The sequence below is a fragment of the Pleurodeles waltl genome, chromosome 7, assembly GCF_031143425.1.
Source record: "Pleurodeles waltl isolate 20211129_DDA chromosome 7, aPleWal1.hap1.20221129, whole genome shotgun sequence".
Taxonomy (NCBI): Eukaryota; Metazoa; Chordata; class Amphibia; order Caudata; family Salamandridae; genus Pleurodeles; species Pleurodeles waltl.
In genome coordinates, this window is record NC_090446.1 from 1,057,632,416 (window position 1) to 1,057,649,175 (window position 16,760).

The 16,760-nt window shown below is 46.3% G+C and overlaps 1 protein-coding gene across 8 annotated transcripts in view; it reads right to left on the reverse strand.

Annotated features, from left to right (window-relative positions):
• The window catches only part of LOC138245916 (uncharacterized), a 191,189-nt gene that overhangs the window by 111,177 nt on the left and 63,252 nt on the right, over positions 1-16,760 (reverse strand). For all 8 annotated transcript variants that reach the window (XM_069199962.1, XM_069199968.1, XM_069199967.1 and 5 more), the window contains 2 exons: positions 6,998-7,095; positions 2,310-2,434 (listed from right to left, as the gene is read on the reverse strand). In XM_069199962.1, the coding sequence (XP_069056063.1) occupies positions 2,310-2,434; positions 6,998-7,095 (223 nt within the window). The remainder of the gene's footprint in view (positions 1-2,309; positions 2,435-6,997; positions 7,096-16,760) is intronic.

Sequence of the window (16,760 nt, forward strand, 5' to 3'; positions counted from 1 at the left end):
TCTGGTTGTTTTGGCTGTGAAGGTGAACATTGTATTAAAGGGCTTGTCACTTTGTAATCTAGCTTATCATGGAGCTTTGCCTCCCATGGTCAAGGGGAGGGTGTTGTGAGTATTTAGGTCTCCGTCTTAGCTTAGTTTTACATTTGACTTTTGACGCGTTTCAAGCTTTTAGCAATGACATTTCACACATTCTATGCATGCACGAAATTATCCTGAGAATATGCTGTACATGCTGATTGTTTTTAGTAAGTCTTTCTTGTCATGTCATCTGTACACTCTGTTCAAGGCTAGGAACACAGAACAAGATATCCTGATGCTTGCATTGGCCATTTGGAGACAACACCCGAAACCTAGACCTATCATTGCATCAGAGCTGTGCCTCTAAAAAAGTGTGGCTATAATTATATAAATGGTGTACTGCTCTATAGTGGTCAGAGGAGCACTTCGGAGGTGTTTCCCCTGGAACTAATCCTGTGTTCTATATGCAGCTTTGCTAATGCTCATCTTCCATCTTGCAGAGAAAGATTGCCAACTTCACTCTAGACTGGCTCCCTGGTTCAGCTATCCAGATATGGGGGTCTCAGGCTAGTCTCATACATTGGGAAGAGGGTACACCCGCTATGCTCTCAGAGTGTAGATAGTGATAGGTAGGAATATAAAGAAAAAAGATTGCCATGGTTGGACTATTTATTCTATTCACCATGTTGGTAATGCTGCTTATAACGCTTTGTTTTCAAATACTAATAATTATTTCAGATCTTGCTATGCAAGAATAGGATTATTTCAATAAACGTTTGAAAACCTTTGTTCGTATGTTTCTTGTTTTAACACTGGGCATGCATGAGTAACCTACAAAAGGGTGAGATCTGTTTCCACAACTTCCTTGGGAGTCAGACCTGTCATTTTTGAGGTTGCCGAAATCATCTGTTAGGGGAAGCTTAGGGGTTTAGGTGAGGCACTGTGAGCTAGCTAGGAATTGGGCTAACAGTTCCTGATGGTGTGGAAGGACTCAGTCCCTATATCCTGAAGTTCTGTTGTCCTAATACACAGTCCTACATTTTTTAGTGAGAAGTGTATAACACTAAAACCCAACATCTGCCTCTCCATTTCCCCTTAATTTCTAAAATAAATGGATGAGGCACAAAGGAGAATTCTCTCCTCCCTCCTTCAGTAACTCACAATGTCAATGGAGCCTCGGAAGGATGGAGGGTGCTATTCTGCTCAGCTCTTTGTTCTTCCTGGCTCAGCTGAACGAGGAAACATAGTTTACCTGCGCCCAGGAAGAACCAGGGCCTGAATTCAAGCTCCTTTCACAGCTATTGCTGTGAATGTTCAACAGTTAACAAACATGGTCCTGCACATGGCTATCAACTGTTAAAGATTCTCAACAACAGCTGTGAAACAAAGGCTTCAGAGCGCCGGGGTGGCTTCAACCCCATCGGTCTTAGAGACGCCTTTGTGTTTTTAATTAGCACTGAATGTTCTAAAAGCCTTATAGCCCACCATAGTAGGCTGGCTGTACTGGTTGTACTGGCCATACTGGTCATTAAAGGCCTGTCCTCTTGTAAAAAGGCTGTTAGCTTACTTAACGCTGGAGCAGGCCTATAATGGCCAATATAGCCCACTACGCAGACAATAAGGCTATTATTATAGCGTATTAGTCTGCAGCTGAGGGCTACACCGGTTGTTAAAGCCCAGTGATGGCCTTTGATGAAGGAGAAGACCTTTAACAAGCAGTATAACCTGAGGAAGAAGGGCTCCAGGCAAGTAGAACACTCCACTCACAGAACATAAAATGTTCGAAATTTAAAAGGGAGAAAACAAGAGAGAATCATTGGAACGCTGGATGCACTGGCCTATGCCATGCTCTATTGACCACCATGAGCACTCCATTGTATTCAGTGGAGGTCCCAGCATTCCAATTTTGTAATAATCCATATAAATATATGATTATATGAAACACTTCTCACATGCATTAGTACATTAAAGCATCAGCATTTCTCAATAGTGTGACTGTCAATCTCCATCGGCTTTAATTAATTTCAAGGTACCAGAAGATGGCGCCATTACCTGCAGAGTAAGGCTGCAGCAGCACAAAAGAAAACATGACCGTTTCTTTGTGTGGTGGTCCTCTGAGAACCCAGGCCACAAATGGGATCCCCTGTATCTTCTGATGCGAGATGTGTTTTCACAAGTGTCAGTAAGATCACAGGAAAAGAGACTTCCGTACCACAGAAGACAAATACTGAGCATTCTGCTGAATGGGAAATACCCAGGCATTATGGTGCAGTGTGTGAAATTAAGCTTACCTTCTATTAAAGCATCAGAACTTGAGGAGAGCTGCTCATACATGGAGTTATCCAGATCGCTCCATGAGTCCGACTTGTTGAGTGTAGCAGCTTCAGCCCTTTGTTCCAAACTGGGGAGGTCATGCCTTACAAACAACACAAAGTCACGTGAGCACAGCTATGAGAAACCAACACAGTGCACAGATCAGCACTACTCACTTCTGTGAAAGGAGGCAAATATCCAAAAAAACACTGCAACTTTGTGAATATTTATAAGGGTTGAATAAAGAAGCGACGTATGTCCGCTTTCCTGTCAATGCTTTACATTTGGACCTGCCTTATGATTTTAGCAAGCACACAGATGTTTACAGTGACCTAGCCATCATCTGAATATTGAGCAAATATTTTCCCTTCTTCATCCCATGCCACATTATTCTTTGCCCTTTTCATCCGAAGGCCATTTCTCAATAGCTCACCCCCAAATAAAATGTACTAATTATTTTTCTACCACTTTAATAAGTGCTTATTATTTTGAGTTCTCCTGTCTAGTGTTTTTTGTTGCATATCATTCCAATGAGTGTTTAATTATTGCATAGTCCTCAAATGACTATTCATTATTGGCTATCAATCTAGAGGGTGTTCAACAGTTATCCATTTGCCTATCATTTTGTAAACGTTTATGAATGTGCAGGGTCCATTACGGGTTTCATTATTTTATTTTCCCTTCATGCAGAGTACAAATTGGATAAAAAGTATATCCAATAAGTGCTTATAATGTGCTTATCCCTCCAAGTGGTGTTTCATATTTCTACATCATTTCTCTCCTTGACTCTCCTTCTAGGCTGTGTGAAGCATTTTCTCTACACACATTTTCTGGTCAGTGTTCACTAAGCAGTTATTCCCTTTGTACAATTGACTCTCTAGGGTAACAAGATCTAGCAGTCCTGGGTGTGGCAGAGGCTTTGGAAGTAAGACACTGTGTGGCATTAGTAATCACACTAAACAGATGCATGCCTAGTCAAAGATATTTCTTTTAAGAAAAGAGGTCTGATTCTGAAGAGAGACCTTACAGAGAACCAGTCAAAAACAGCAATTCCTTTCTCACTAACTCCGAGGATTTAGCTGCCTAATTTAGTGAATCTGCCAGCGAGGACAATTCCAATGACTTCTCTGCCATTGGATTTGACAGGGTGTGTGGCTAACTCAGCCAAAGATGGGAGCACTTCTGACGTTCTGTCTCTTGGGGATCACTCAGTGCAGTGTTTAGTGGAGTTAAGACTTTTAAAGGCTGCCATGGAAGAAACCTTCACAAAAATAGCTTTTGTTCTTCTGTCATGCTGGGAGCCACCTCCTGCATGTTAAAAAATCACACTATGTGGACACTGACAACCTACCTCCTCTTTGGGGGTGCATTTTAGGTGTGCATACTTTCTTTTCAAGGCAGCTCCTCTGGTAGTGGAAATGTGGTGCAGTGGAATTGTCCACCTTAATGGAGGAACATCTTTTGCCACAGTGACCAACCTAAAATACCATTGATTTGACTCTGCCAGAGTGATGGGGAACCTAACTGATGGACAAGCATAACTCTAAAGCTTGTCTAAACTCTTGCACTATTAACATAAAAGCACAACAAAAAGGCAAGGTCAGAGAAGTTCCAGAGGTCAAGGTAACACCCCAAACACAATTTGAGTAATAGTTCAATTTGAGAGTTTATACAATAAGACACTATGGGGGTCATTATGACCCCAGCGGTCAGTGGAAATGTGGCGGTAGTAACACCAACAGGCTGGCGGTACATAACGCAACATTATGACATTGACGGGTTGGTCGAAGCCAACCCGCCAATGTACCACACCAACCGCCATGACAGTAGCAGCCGCCGGGCTGGAGATAACAATCTCCAACCCGGCAGCCGCTACTGTCCCAGCGGCGGCATTATGACCCTGCCTACCGCCATGGTTTTCGCCACGAAAACCATGGCGGTAGGCCCTACCAGTGACAGGGAATTCCTTCCCTGTCACTAGTAGGAAGCTCACCCAACCCCCTAACACTCCCCAGACAACCCCCAGCCCCCTCCATCCATGCTCCCCTCCTTCCAATCCTACCACCCCATACACTCACACTCGCAGGCACACACCACGCATTCACACACTCACTCACACAAGCATACACGCATGCATGCATCCATTCATTCACACACACACACATCCGTACACACATCCAAACTTACACGCATTCACATTTTAATTAATTCATGCATTCTCACACATGCACACACGCAAGCAACACTACACACTCATTTGCATTCAAGTACACACTCACACATTATGGCACACCCCCCCACACACACAAACAACCCCTCCACCGCCTCCCCTGTCGGAAACCCGACTTCCCTGAATCAAGGGGGTCTTCCGGTAGGGAACAGGATGGGGCGCTGCTACCGCCAGCAGCACCCGCCAGCAGAACCCCGCCAGGCCGTATTATTTGTCATCATACAGCTGGCGGTGGTCTACTGGCGTAGCGCTGTTGGTGGTAGCAGCGCCACCTTAACACCGTCTGCCAGCATGGCCACAGACGGATTTCTGCCCTTCTTGTGGCGGAAATCCGGCTGTGGTCATAGTATGGCGGACAGATTTTAGCCGCAGCAACGGTCTTTTGGAGGCCGTCACCTTGGCAGTAGGCAGCACTTACCCCCAAAGTTATAATGTGTGCCTATATGACAGATAAGAATGAGCACTACAACGAATGGTATCCTAGAGTAAAATGTTAAGTGAATATCTTTAGAAATACTTGTCAGAAGTATTTACTACAGCACTATTTACAAGTTCTAGTCATCAAAGCAGAGATGCCAAATATAATCTGCACTGCATTAAGTTTGTATGTTAAGTTTGCCCAATGAATGTATTTTTCTGCAATCTGTGACAGAAGAGGCCACTCAGTCAGTTCTGGTCAGGGTGACTCAGAATCTGCCACATTGTACCAAATATTAAGTCACACAAAAACCTGCCATCCAAAAATAAAAGGGAATGCCACCTATATCAAAAGAGATGGCTGAGGGTTCCATGTTTTATGTGTGGACTTGAGAGACATAAGTCACAGTGTCTGGGTGCTAAATGTTGGGGAAATCTTAACTACATCTCGATCTCTTATGTGCACCAGATGTCTAACAATGATTTATTGTTAGTCTTTGGGCACATCCAAGAAAAAATTCCATCTGCTGAAAAAAGTGGTCAGAGTGAACAAACTCCTAAAAACAGTTTTCTGGACATACGTCACTAATACAATTTGTGTTTTTGTAACTAAGCCAAAGGTGCTAAACTCTACAAATCATTAAGGGATCTATTACAAGTTGGGTGGTCCCAAAAAGACCGCTGAGTCCACAGTCTCCCACCCACCGTATTACAATATTACCGCTAGCCTAGTAGGAGTGTACTTGATGGAGGTGGACTGGCGGGGGGCACAGTCAGCAATATGAGGTATACTTTCACATTTGTGTCGATACAGGTGTGTACATTTTGACCAAAAAGTACACATATGCATGACACATGTGTAAAAATACTTTGTGCATGTACCATTCCATTGCTGGAGACTGGCCACATATACCGAGTCCAGTCAATGGCAGAAAAATGCAAATCGTACTCATATGTATTATTATTATTTTTTCCAGCGGTGAAGTTGCTGCCATAAAGGGGGGGGGCCCTGGACAAAGGGGCACATGTTGGAGACTGAAAGGAAAAGATGGAAATGGGGCAGCTTGCACCCCATTTCCTTCGATTCTGCCATCTCAAAGCAGGCAGTCTCTCCCGCCACAGTCGGCTCGAGGAAAAACACATCGCAATGTGCACCGCAATACTGTTGTTTATACCGCCTGTGACATCTGCTTTTCTCCAGTCACCATCGAGGCGGTCGGCAGATGGCTGACGGTGTCGGTGGGACTCCAGCGGTCTCTAGTTAGGCAAACCCCCCAACATCGTAATACGGTGGTCGGCCCCCAACACGGCAGTGGTCAGATCGCCGCCACCGCCATGGTGGCCATTGGACCGCCAAACTCGTAACCAGGCCCTTAATCTCGAAGATCAATGAAAGCGTCTTTCTGAGACTGAAGCAATGATTTAACAAAAAACATTTCTGCTGACAATTGGAATACAATATTCTCTAGGAACCATAATTTTGGTCTTTCATTTAAGAAGAAGTGCCATCCAATACATAAAATTGTGTGTTACTTTACACTGATGCATTGGCATGCGTGCTCCACATAAAGTAAAATATTAACATATGCCTCTATTCAGTATGAGATGTTTCAGAGAATAGCAAGGAGAAAGAAACGTGCCAAGTGTTAACTTTCAACTGTTAAAGTTGGAAAAAGTGACTGATAAATACAATCAAAAGTAATGTTTGGAATTTCCCCTTTAAACATTATCTGCCTGCTAACAAGGCTAAAAAATCAATATATTGAGAGTTATCTACTTCACTGAAGATTGTGAGATGAATTTTAATTTGGATTTAGACAAACCCCCCTAAAACATTAAAATATGAAATATCTAGGGATAAATCAATAAACATGGGGTGTGGAACACATAATATATCATCCATACATTATATGGGTATCAAGAGCGAACATGCCTAGTGAAGATTGACCATGTCAGAATGCATCAGTGTGTACAGTAATTTTAAAAACATGAAATCATTATATCACCAAACTGGCTCACCAGGTACAAGAAGAATTCTTTTTGCAAGGTGATGGAAGCTGCATTGATTTCCATAAATATTCAATCCAGGTTTTTCGCAACTGAGCCGAGTCTGCAGACTTTGAGAGGACAAGGAATTCAGACAAGATGCAGAATTACTGGGTATTAGTACTAATAATAGACTGATTTCTAATGTGCACTTACTTGCACCATAGAAATCTTGAATAGCACCATAAATATAGATGCTATAGATTTATTTTGAAATGTAGTGTCATTATATTCAGGAACTTTCGCAGCGTAAACACTTTTTTATCAAATACCATACTTTAGCAATATATATTCATAAATACTCTCTTACCATGCCATAACAGTGAGTTTTAATAAAATTACTTTTTATTTTTACAGTGCACTTTTGTACTGCTTTTCTGTCCTCTTGTAAGCAACACACTGATGTATAAAAAGCAGTGATGAGATTTTCAGACAATAATTATGCATACAAATCAAAGCTGAGATTTTCAAGAAATAACTGAAAGTCAGGAAACATACACTTTAAAGAGATTTGTAGGATTCTTTTATGTCGTCATATTTTTGAAAAAGAGATTACCAAACCATGTTTGTTCTTGTTTTTTTGTTGACTTCAGGCCTTGTCATACTTGATGTTCACCTTCTGTATTACATTGCAATTCGCCCATCACAATTCCAGGCAAAAAAGACAAGTCCACTTCACTGAGAGTCCAAATTATAAAATGACTCACACCAATTTACCAGAACCTAAAAGTTTAATGTCTTATGAAGACACATTTAGCCAGTACAGGCCAGGTTAATTCCAATGTTTGTGTTTCTTGATTCAATCAATGATAATTCAAAAACACAAAAACAAATTTAGTCACACATCTCAAAATATTTCAACCTATCTGTCTGCAATTCAAAATAATCCCTACACATACATATTAATTTTCTAGAGAGCTAATGACAACCCAAAATTAGATTTTTATTGAAAGCTTAACCACAAATGTTTCTGTTTTAACAAACTATAACATATCTATTAATGTAGGTTGACAATGTTTGAATGCCCTCCTAATTGGTGTTTGGACAAAATATTGAATAAAAAGTATAGTGATGCATAAATAATAGGCGGTCATTAGTAGTTTGGTGGACAGGAACATCCAATCGCCAAACTCCAGATGAGGAGACTGCTGCGATACTGGTGGTCTCCCCACCAGCCACATTACAACTTTCCCACTGGGCTGACCAGCGGAAATATCAGCCCAGTGGGAAACGTGCAGCAGAATTGTTTCCGGTTCATAAAAAAGCCGGCGGCAATGCTGCTGCACGCAGCGTGCACCAGCACCCTTGAAGCGCACACTGTCTGCACAGTAGACAGTGTACATTTCAGGGGTGCTGGGCAGGGGGACCCCTGCACTGCCTATACCATTGCCATGGGCAGTGCATGGGCCCCCTTGGGGCCACCTGCGCTTGTACTCCGCCAGCCTTTTCATGACGGGTGAGCCTCAATGAAATGGCTGGTGGAGACCAAAGTTGTAATCAGCACTGCATCGCTGATTTCAGCTAAATACAGATCAATCTGAGCATGTGTCCTGGAGTTACAGGTGGTCTATTTAGCAACCGTTGGTCTATACGAGGAGAACCTCTACCACATCTCGTAAGTTTGTTATTCACAGTGTTTGTCTCGTCTTCACGGTGTCTGACCTGTCAAACAGCGCAACCTACTAAGGCAGCAGTACAATTTAAAAACAATTCCATATGTGTGACCATCAATAGCGTGCAGATCTGCCACCATCTGACTCCATGCCACCAAGATGCACCCTAGGCATCTCACATGCTCCATTCTTACTGCTTCAGCCACTGCCGACTCAGTCTTATCTCGCAGCCATTTAGCATAACTTGGAGGTCGTGCTCCATCTGATAGCAATGGGTTGCTTTGCCAAGAGCAAACCCAGCAACACAAATCAACAACTGAGTTTCTTAGCAACAGGGACAGGGGAAACCCAGCAGAATCTCACGTGGGGCAAACAGAACCTCTCATCGAATTGTATCATTCAAGCTCCGTATTACATCCCTCCAATAGGATGGTCAATAGGTGGCAGCTCCACACCACATGTGTGAAGTCCGCCGGAGGGGCCCCACATCTAGTACATTAATCAGCGCATAGGGGTAAATAGTATGTAATATCTTAGGCATTAGATAGGCCTGGTGCACATAATTGTATTATATAAGTTTAAATCGGACACTTGAGCTCACGGTGAGGACCCCCATATAGATCTTTTCCCAATCTTTTTCTGTAAGTGATACATGAATCGCCTTCTCCCATCAACTCTGTGCAGCATGAGGTTTCATCGGTAGGTCATCACTGAACGCACGGTACAGATGTGATATTAGTCTACGCCCCCGCCAGCACGAGCATCGCAGTCAGTGTCTGCGATGGCACCAGTTCCGCTGGAAAACAAGGCCATATGCTTTGGGCTGTTGCTGTTATCTTGTTGTACTGTGAATATTGACCTGCACCCAGCATGAACAAGGTAGTCGCCTCTTCCTGTGTAAGGAACTGGCCATTCACTTATAAGTCCCCTATTACCTCACAGCCGCCTTCCTGCCATTCTTTTACCAACATCACCTCTGCCTGGGTCGCAAATGCTTTCAGCACCCAAAGGGCATATCCCATGCATAGGGTGCACGCTGCAGGACCTTCATCACCACGTGATCCAACACCCGGCCCACGTGTCGTATCAGGGCCAGAATCTTGGGCAGGATCCGGGTACCGTTCATGAGCAATTCAGGGAGCGTGCATGCTCCATGTGTGCCCCTTAGCAGTTTCTTCTTCCAGTTTTCTTCCTCATCTAGCCAGTGCACCACATGTTGAAGTTGAGCTGCTAAATATTGATCTCAATGCTAGGTACTTCCATTACTCCTTGGCCCCAGATCTGTTTCAACATGGAAAGGCTTATCCTTTTTCTTTTGTTGGACCAGAGAAAGTCAACAATTAGTTTATCATGTTCTACGAAGAACGTTCTGGGGATCTCATAAAAGGGCCCTTGTAGGGTACAGAGGCATCGCTGCAACACCATCTTAACTAGTGAGATTCTGCCCATTAAGGAGAGGTGGAGATCTTTCCAAAATCGTATTTACCTTTTAAGTCCTTCAAGGATTCTGCCCAGATTCTGCTCCAAGAATGACTGCGCAGAATAGGTAATCGTAATGGCCAAATAGCACATCCCGTTTGTCCCCCAGGGGAGTCCCACCTCCAGTAGTGCCTCAGGGATAAGTGCAGAAAGCCAACCCAGTGGCATTCAATGGGACTTGTTAGCCTTCACCCGCAGGCCTGATATGTCTCAAACTCTTTAAGACCAGCAAGAGCACTGGTACAGTTTCCTCAGGATTTTGCAAATATACTAATGTGTCAATAGCGTATAAATCACTCAATCAATCAGTGTTTTTAAAGCGCAGCTACTCACCCGTAAGGGTCTCAAGGCGCTGGGGGGGGGAAGGGGGGGGGAAGTGTAGCGTCCACCGGTTCGGTGGTTCTTAAAAAAAGCAATGTCTTCAGTTCCTTCTTGAAGTTGAGGAGGGGCGTGGTTTGTCTGATGTGGAGTGGGAGGGCGTTCCAGGCAGTGGCTGTGAGGAAGGAAAAGGAGTGTCCCCCTGTTCTGGTTTTCCTGATGCAGGGTACTTCGGCGAGAAAGCTGAGCTGAGCAGAGGGCCATGTGGGGTGCATGGCAGTTGAGTTGCCTGTTCAGGTAGGCTGGTCCAGTGTTGTGGAGAGCTTTGTGTGTATGGGTGAGGATTTTGAAAGTGATTCTTTTCTCTACGGGAAGCCAGTGTAGTGTGCGCAGGTGTTGAAAGATGTGGCAGTGACGAGGCAGTTTGAGTTTGGTGGCGGCGTTCTGGATGTTCTGTAGTTTGCAGGTGAGATTCTTGTTGATTCCAGCATAGAGTGCATTGCCGTAGACAAGTCTGCTGGTGATGAGGGCGTGTGTGACGGTCTTTCTGTGTTCAAGGGGGATCCATTTGAAAGTCTTGCGTAGGAAGCATAGGGTGTGGACGCAGGAGGAGGTGACTGAGTTGATTTGGTGGTTCATGTTGAGTTTGGAGTCTAGGATGATTCTGAGGTTGCGGGCTTGGTTTGTGGGGGTGGGAGGGTTTCTGAGGGTTGCTGGCTCCCAGGAGTCATTCCAAGTGTTGGGTTGAGGGCCCAAGATAAGTACTTCTGTGTTGTTCGCGGTGAGTTGAAGGCAGCTGTTTCTCACCCAGTTGGTGACTGCCTCCATGCCTTTGTGGAAGTTGTGTCTGACTGTGTTGGGTCAGTTGGATAGGGAGAGGATGAGTTGGGTGTCTTTGACATAGTAGACAATGTTGATTCCGTAGCTTGTGACGATGGCGGCCAGAGGGGGAATGTAGACGTTGAACAGCGTGGGGCTGAGGAAGGATCCCTGGGGAACTCCGCAGTTGGTAGGTGTGGGGTTCACGAGGAAGGGGGCGAGTCTTATTCATTGAGTTCTGCCGGAGAGGAAGGATTGGATACAGTCTAGAGCCTTGTCTCTGATGCCGGCTTCATGAAGTCTGCATATCAGGGTGTGGTGGGAGACTGTGTTGAAGGCCGCCAAGAGGTCTAGCAGGATTAGTGTCGCTGTCTCTCCCTTTTCCAGCAGGGAGCAGATGTTGTCTGTTGCAGCCAGGAGGGCCGTTTCAGTGCTGTGGTTTTTCCTGAATCCTGACTGGGAGCTGTCAGGGATGTTGTGGTCTTCAATGAAGGTGGCGAGTTGGCTGTTTATGGCTTTTTCAATGACTTTTGCAGGGAATGGGAGTAGGGAGATGGGCCTGAAGGTTTTGAGGTCGGTGGGGTCTGCCGAGGGTTTCTTGAGGAGAGGGTTGATCTCGGCGCGTTTCCAGTCGTGGGGACGGAGGCATCAGCTAGGGAGTGGTTGATGATGAGGCGGAGCCTGGGGGCAATGGTGTCCATGGCTCTGTTGAAAATGTGGTGGGGGCATGGATCCGCGGGGGTCCCGGAGTGAATGGAATTCATTGTTTTCAGTGTGTCTTTGGTGGTGAGGGGGGTCCAGTTGGTGATTGTTGGTTTGTTGGTGTCGGGTTTTGGTGGGGGGGTTCTGCGCGTGGGTTGTCCTAACTGAAGCTGTCATAGATGGTCTTGATTTTGTGGTGGAAGTAGGTGTTGAGTCTGTCGCAGAGGTCTTGTGAGGGTGGGATGCCCGTTGATTTGCTGTTGGGTTGGGTGAACTTCTTGATGATGCTGAACAGTTCCTTGCAGTTGTGTGCATGTGAGGAGATTCTCTCTTGTATAGCTTTCTTTCTGATGCTCCTTATGAGTTGGTGATGTGCGGTGGTGGCAGCTCTGAAGTTGCTTTGAGCTTCTGTGGATTTGGTGTTTATCCAGATTTTCTCAAGGCGACAACAAGTACGTCTGGATTCTCGGAGTTCTGGGGTGAACCATCTGGCTTTACTGGTGTGGGTGCTGTTTTTTTTTTTTGAGGGGGGCTATGGTGTTGGCGCAGCTGGCGATCCATTTGTGAAAGGTGCGTGCTGCAGTGTTCAGGTCGTCATTGTGTGCGATGGTGGTGACGGAGTTGGCTAGGGTGACGGTGAGTTGGTCGTCGGTTATTTTTGTCCAGCTTCTATGTGATGGTTGGCGCTGGGGTCTGATGACGGTGGGTGTGGTGAAGGTGAAATGAAGGCATCCATGGTCTGTCCATGGGAGTTCAGATGTGTGGCTGAAAGTGATGGAGGTTCTTATTGTGAAGTTGGGGTCGAGGGTGTGTCCTGCTGAGTGCGTTGTATCAATCAATCAATCAGATATTTGTAAAGTGCAACTTATCACCCGAGGTGTCTCAAAGGGCTGATGGGGGATGTGGACCAGTTGAAGAGCCAGGTCTTGAGGTCCTTTCTGAACTGAGCCAGCAAAGGGAACTGTCTAAGGTGCAGTGGCAGCATGTTCCAGGTCTGAGCAGCGAGGTAGGAGATAGATTTTCCTCCAGCTGTGTTCTTCCAGATACTAGGGGTGGTGGCGAGGGTCAGTTGAGCGGAGTTGCCAGGGAAGTGCGTAGAAGGAGAGGCGGTGGTTGAGGTAGGCAGGTCTGATGTTCTGTAGGGCCTTGTAAGCGTGTGTCAGGAGTTTGAAAGTGATGCGTTTGTAGACTGGAAGCCAGTGACTCTCAGGTGGGAGGAGATGTGGCTGTGGCTGTAGCAAGGGATGTTCAGGATGAGTCTGGCCACGGCATTCTGTATTCTCTGGATTCTTGTTTGGAGTTTCTTGTTAATGCCAGCATAGAGTATGTTTCGGTAGTCGAGTTAACTGCTGATGAGTGCATGGGTGACTGTTCTTCTTGAGTCGATGGGGATCCACTTGAAAATCTTCCGAGGCAGGCGAAGTATGTGGAAGCACGAGGATGAGACAGCGTTGACTTGGCGGGTCACAGACAGCTGGGAGTCGAGAATAATGCTGAGGTTGCATGCATGGTTGGTGGGAGATAGGGCAGTTCTGAGGGCAGTGGGCCACCAGGAGTCATCCCAGGCAGTGCGGGTGGGGCTCAGGATGAAGATCTCCCTCTAATTCGAGTTGAGCCTGAGGCAGCTGTCTTTCATCCAGCCGGCAACTGACTTCATTCTGCTGTGAAAGTTGCTTTTGGCAGTTGATGGTTTATCGATGATGAGGGAGAGAATTAGCTGTGTGTCATCGGCATATGAGACGATGGTGAGCCCGTGTTGTCTGACGATCTCGGTGCGCGGGGTCATGTAGACATTGCAGAGGGTGGGTCTCAGAGAGCAGCCTTGGGGTACTCCACAGATGGTTTTCATCGGTTTCAAGGTGAAAGGCAGGAGCCTGACTCTCTGGGTTTGGCCGGTGAGGAAGGACCGGATCTACTCCAGGGTTTTGCCGCAGATGCTGGCGTCGTGTAGTCTGGTGCACAAGGTGATGTGGGAGACGGTGTTGATGCTGTGGTTGCTTCTGATATCTAGGATGTGATCTTTCTCGATGAACTCAGTGAGCTGTGTGTTGTTTGCTTTTTCGATTACCTTGGCTGGAAAAGGAAGCAGTGAGATTGGTCTGTAGGTTTTCAGCTCCGTCGGGTCTGCAGAGGGCTTCTTCAGTAGGGGTTTATCTCTGCGTGTTTCCAGTCATCTGGGAAGGTGGCAGTCTCGATGGAGCGGTTGATGGTATGGCATAGATAGGTGCAACGGTGGTGCCGGCTCGGTTGAAGATGTGGTGGGTGCATTGGTCTGAGTTTGCCAGAGTAGATGGAACTCATGAGCTTCATGGTGTCTTCTGGGGTAAGGAGGGTCCAGTGGTTCAGGGTCGGCAGGGGGTTGGAATCCATGGTGGTGCTGGTAGGCGGGGGCGGGTCTTGGCTTGTGAATACTTCGTAGATGTCCTGGATTTTTCAGTGAAAGAAGGTGGCAAGGTTGTCACAGAGGCCTTGGAGGTCGGGGGAGAACCAGCTGGGTTTCCTGTGGTTTTGATTTGCGGCGGGTTTCTTCAGGGGGGCTAGAGTGTTGGTGCAGTTGGCGATCCATTGGTGGAGTTTGTGGGGCAAGGCGTTGGTGTCCGTGTTGTCTGGTGGTGGGGAGTGTCAGACAGCGATGGTGAGCTGGGCTTCGGTGACCTTGCTTCAGTTTCGCAGGGTGGGTGGTGAGTGTGGTGACATTCGGCAGGTTTGGTGAAGGAAAATTGGATGCTGTGGTGGTCGGTCCAGTGGCATTCGAAGGTGTGTGAGAAGGAGCAGACAGGGTTGAGGGTGTGTCCTGCTGAGTGTATGGTGAGGTTGACCAGTTGTTTGAGCCCAAGGGTGGCAAGGTTCTCCATGAGGGTTGAGGTGTTCGGGTCGCTGCAGTTGTCAAGGTGAAAGTTAAGGTCACTGAGAAGGATGTACTCTGTTGAGTTGAGGGCATGGGAAGCTATGAGGTCAGCCAGGGCTTCTTTGAAAGGGGGAAGCAGGTTCCGGGGGGGGTCTGTAGATGAGTGTACTGCAGGCATAGGAATTTTCATTCAGGTGTAGGGCCTGGATCACATGGGACAGTCTATGTATGTTATGCATCATACTTCTCTGTGGGGTAAAACCAAATTGATCATCATGCATGTGTCCAAAGACACGGTAGCAGGTGTGCAGCCAGCAGTCTGCTCAGTATTTTAACATCGACATTAAGGAGCGACAGTGGTCTAAGTAAGAAGACCTCAACATAGGTCTTTATCTGGCTTGGGAACCAGCACTAAGAGGGCCTCCTGCATGGACTCTGGAAGGCGCCCACGCTGCAGCACCTCCTGATACACCTCCAGTAATTTATCTGCAATGACGTCAGCAAATTTATGACAGACGGCCATCCTCTCTAGGAGTTTTGGCTGTTTTTTGCCAGCAAATTGTTGCCAGGAGTTCTTCTCTTGGAAGAGGGGCCTCCATAGCTTCGCTCTCTTCTGCTCCCAGTCGAGGGAGAGCCATTTCCCCTAAAAAGGCCGCTCAATGCTTCTCCGGGCCTCCAGCACCCCTGGCATAGGCCCAGTTGAGGTAGGTACAGAAGACCTCATTAATCGCGGACTGGGTTTTAACCAGGGCACCATTACCATCATGCAATACTAATATTGGACTTCTTGCTGATGGATTAAGCGCGCCAACATCGCTCCTGCCTTATCACCTTCTGCGTGTAATCATTGATGGTATGCTTTATGCGTATATTTTTCTAGTCTACGTCAGTCATCAAATAGACCCTCACATGCATGCTGCCAGTCGTTCATCTTTTGAGGGTCAGGGTGTTATTCCCTCTCTGTATTTAGGATTTGAGATTCTGCTTGGGTAACATCATGCTCTAGTTGCTTCTGGGTTCCATATGTGGTTTTGAGGTAGCATCCTCTAATTACAACTTCCATTGCGTTCCAGTCATGAGTTCTGCAAATTAAGCTGCCCGGGCTCTCCCAAAAGTAGTGAGCTTGCGCCTCCCAGATTGAGGCCTCAAACAGAGGGTGAGCCAGGGCCTCTGCTCGCAAATGCCACAATGGTATAGTAGGGCAAGTGTGTTCCTTTTCTATGGATAGAAGGAGAGGGGAATGGTTCAAAAGATAGCATGCTAAATAGGAAACCTCTTTTGCCTGTCGCGCCAACTCAGGCAAAACTAGGCAATAGTCTAAACAGCTATGTGTCCCCATGGCAAGGGTATAGCAGCAGAACACTTTCGCAGTTGGGTGGCGTTCTCTACAAATGTCTACTAACTGCAGTCCATGTATTACATCTAAGAGTTGTCCTGTCATGTGTGGTTTTGTGTTTCTGCGGCGAAGGTCACGATCTAGCATTCCATCAAGCACACAATTACAGTCACCTGCTACCACCACTTCTGCCAATAGGTAGGGTGCCGCGGCTGCTAACACCCCAGGAAAGAATTTACCACTGTCATTAATGGGTACATGGACATTTAGCAGATATATTTCACGCCCATCTAGGTCTCATCATAGGATGACAAAGCGGCCCTCCAGATCCACCTCATGTGCCTTACTATGAAAGGGCACTCCAGGGGCTACCCATATCATGGCACCACGGGCATACCCTAAATACAAGGTTGCATACAATTGTCCCCTCCATCTCCTACAGCGACTGTGGATGCAATCTCTCCATACGAGCCTCTTGTAGGAAAGCTATGGAAACACGGTATTGTTTAAGATAAGCGTGGACCCTATGCCTTTTATCAAATGTCTCTAATCCCCTCACTTTCCATATTAGGACTTTGAATACATCATCTGGCATATTTGTCGCAATGGGGAGACATCACA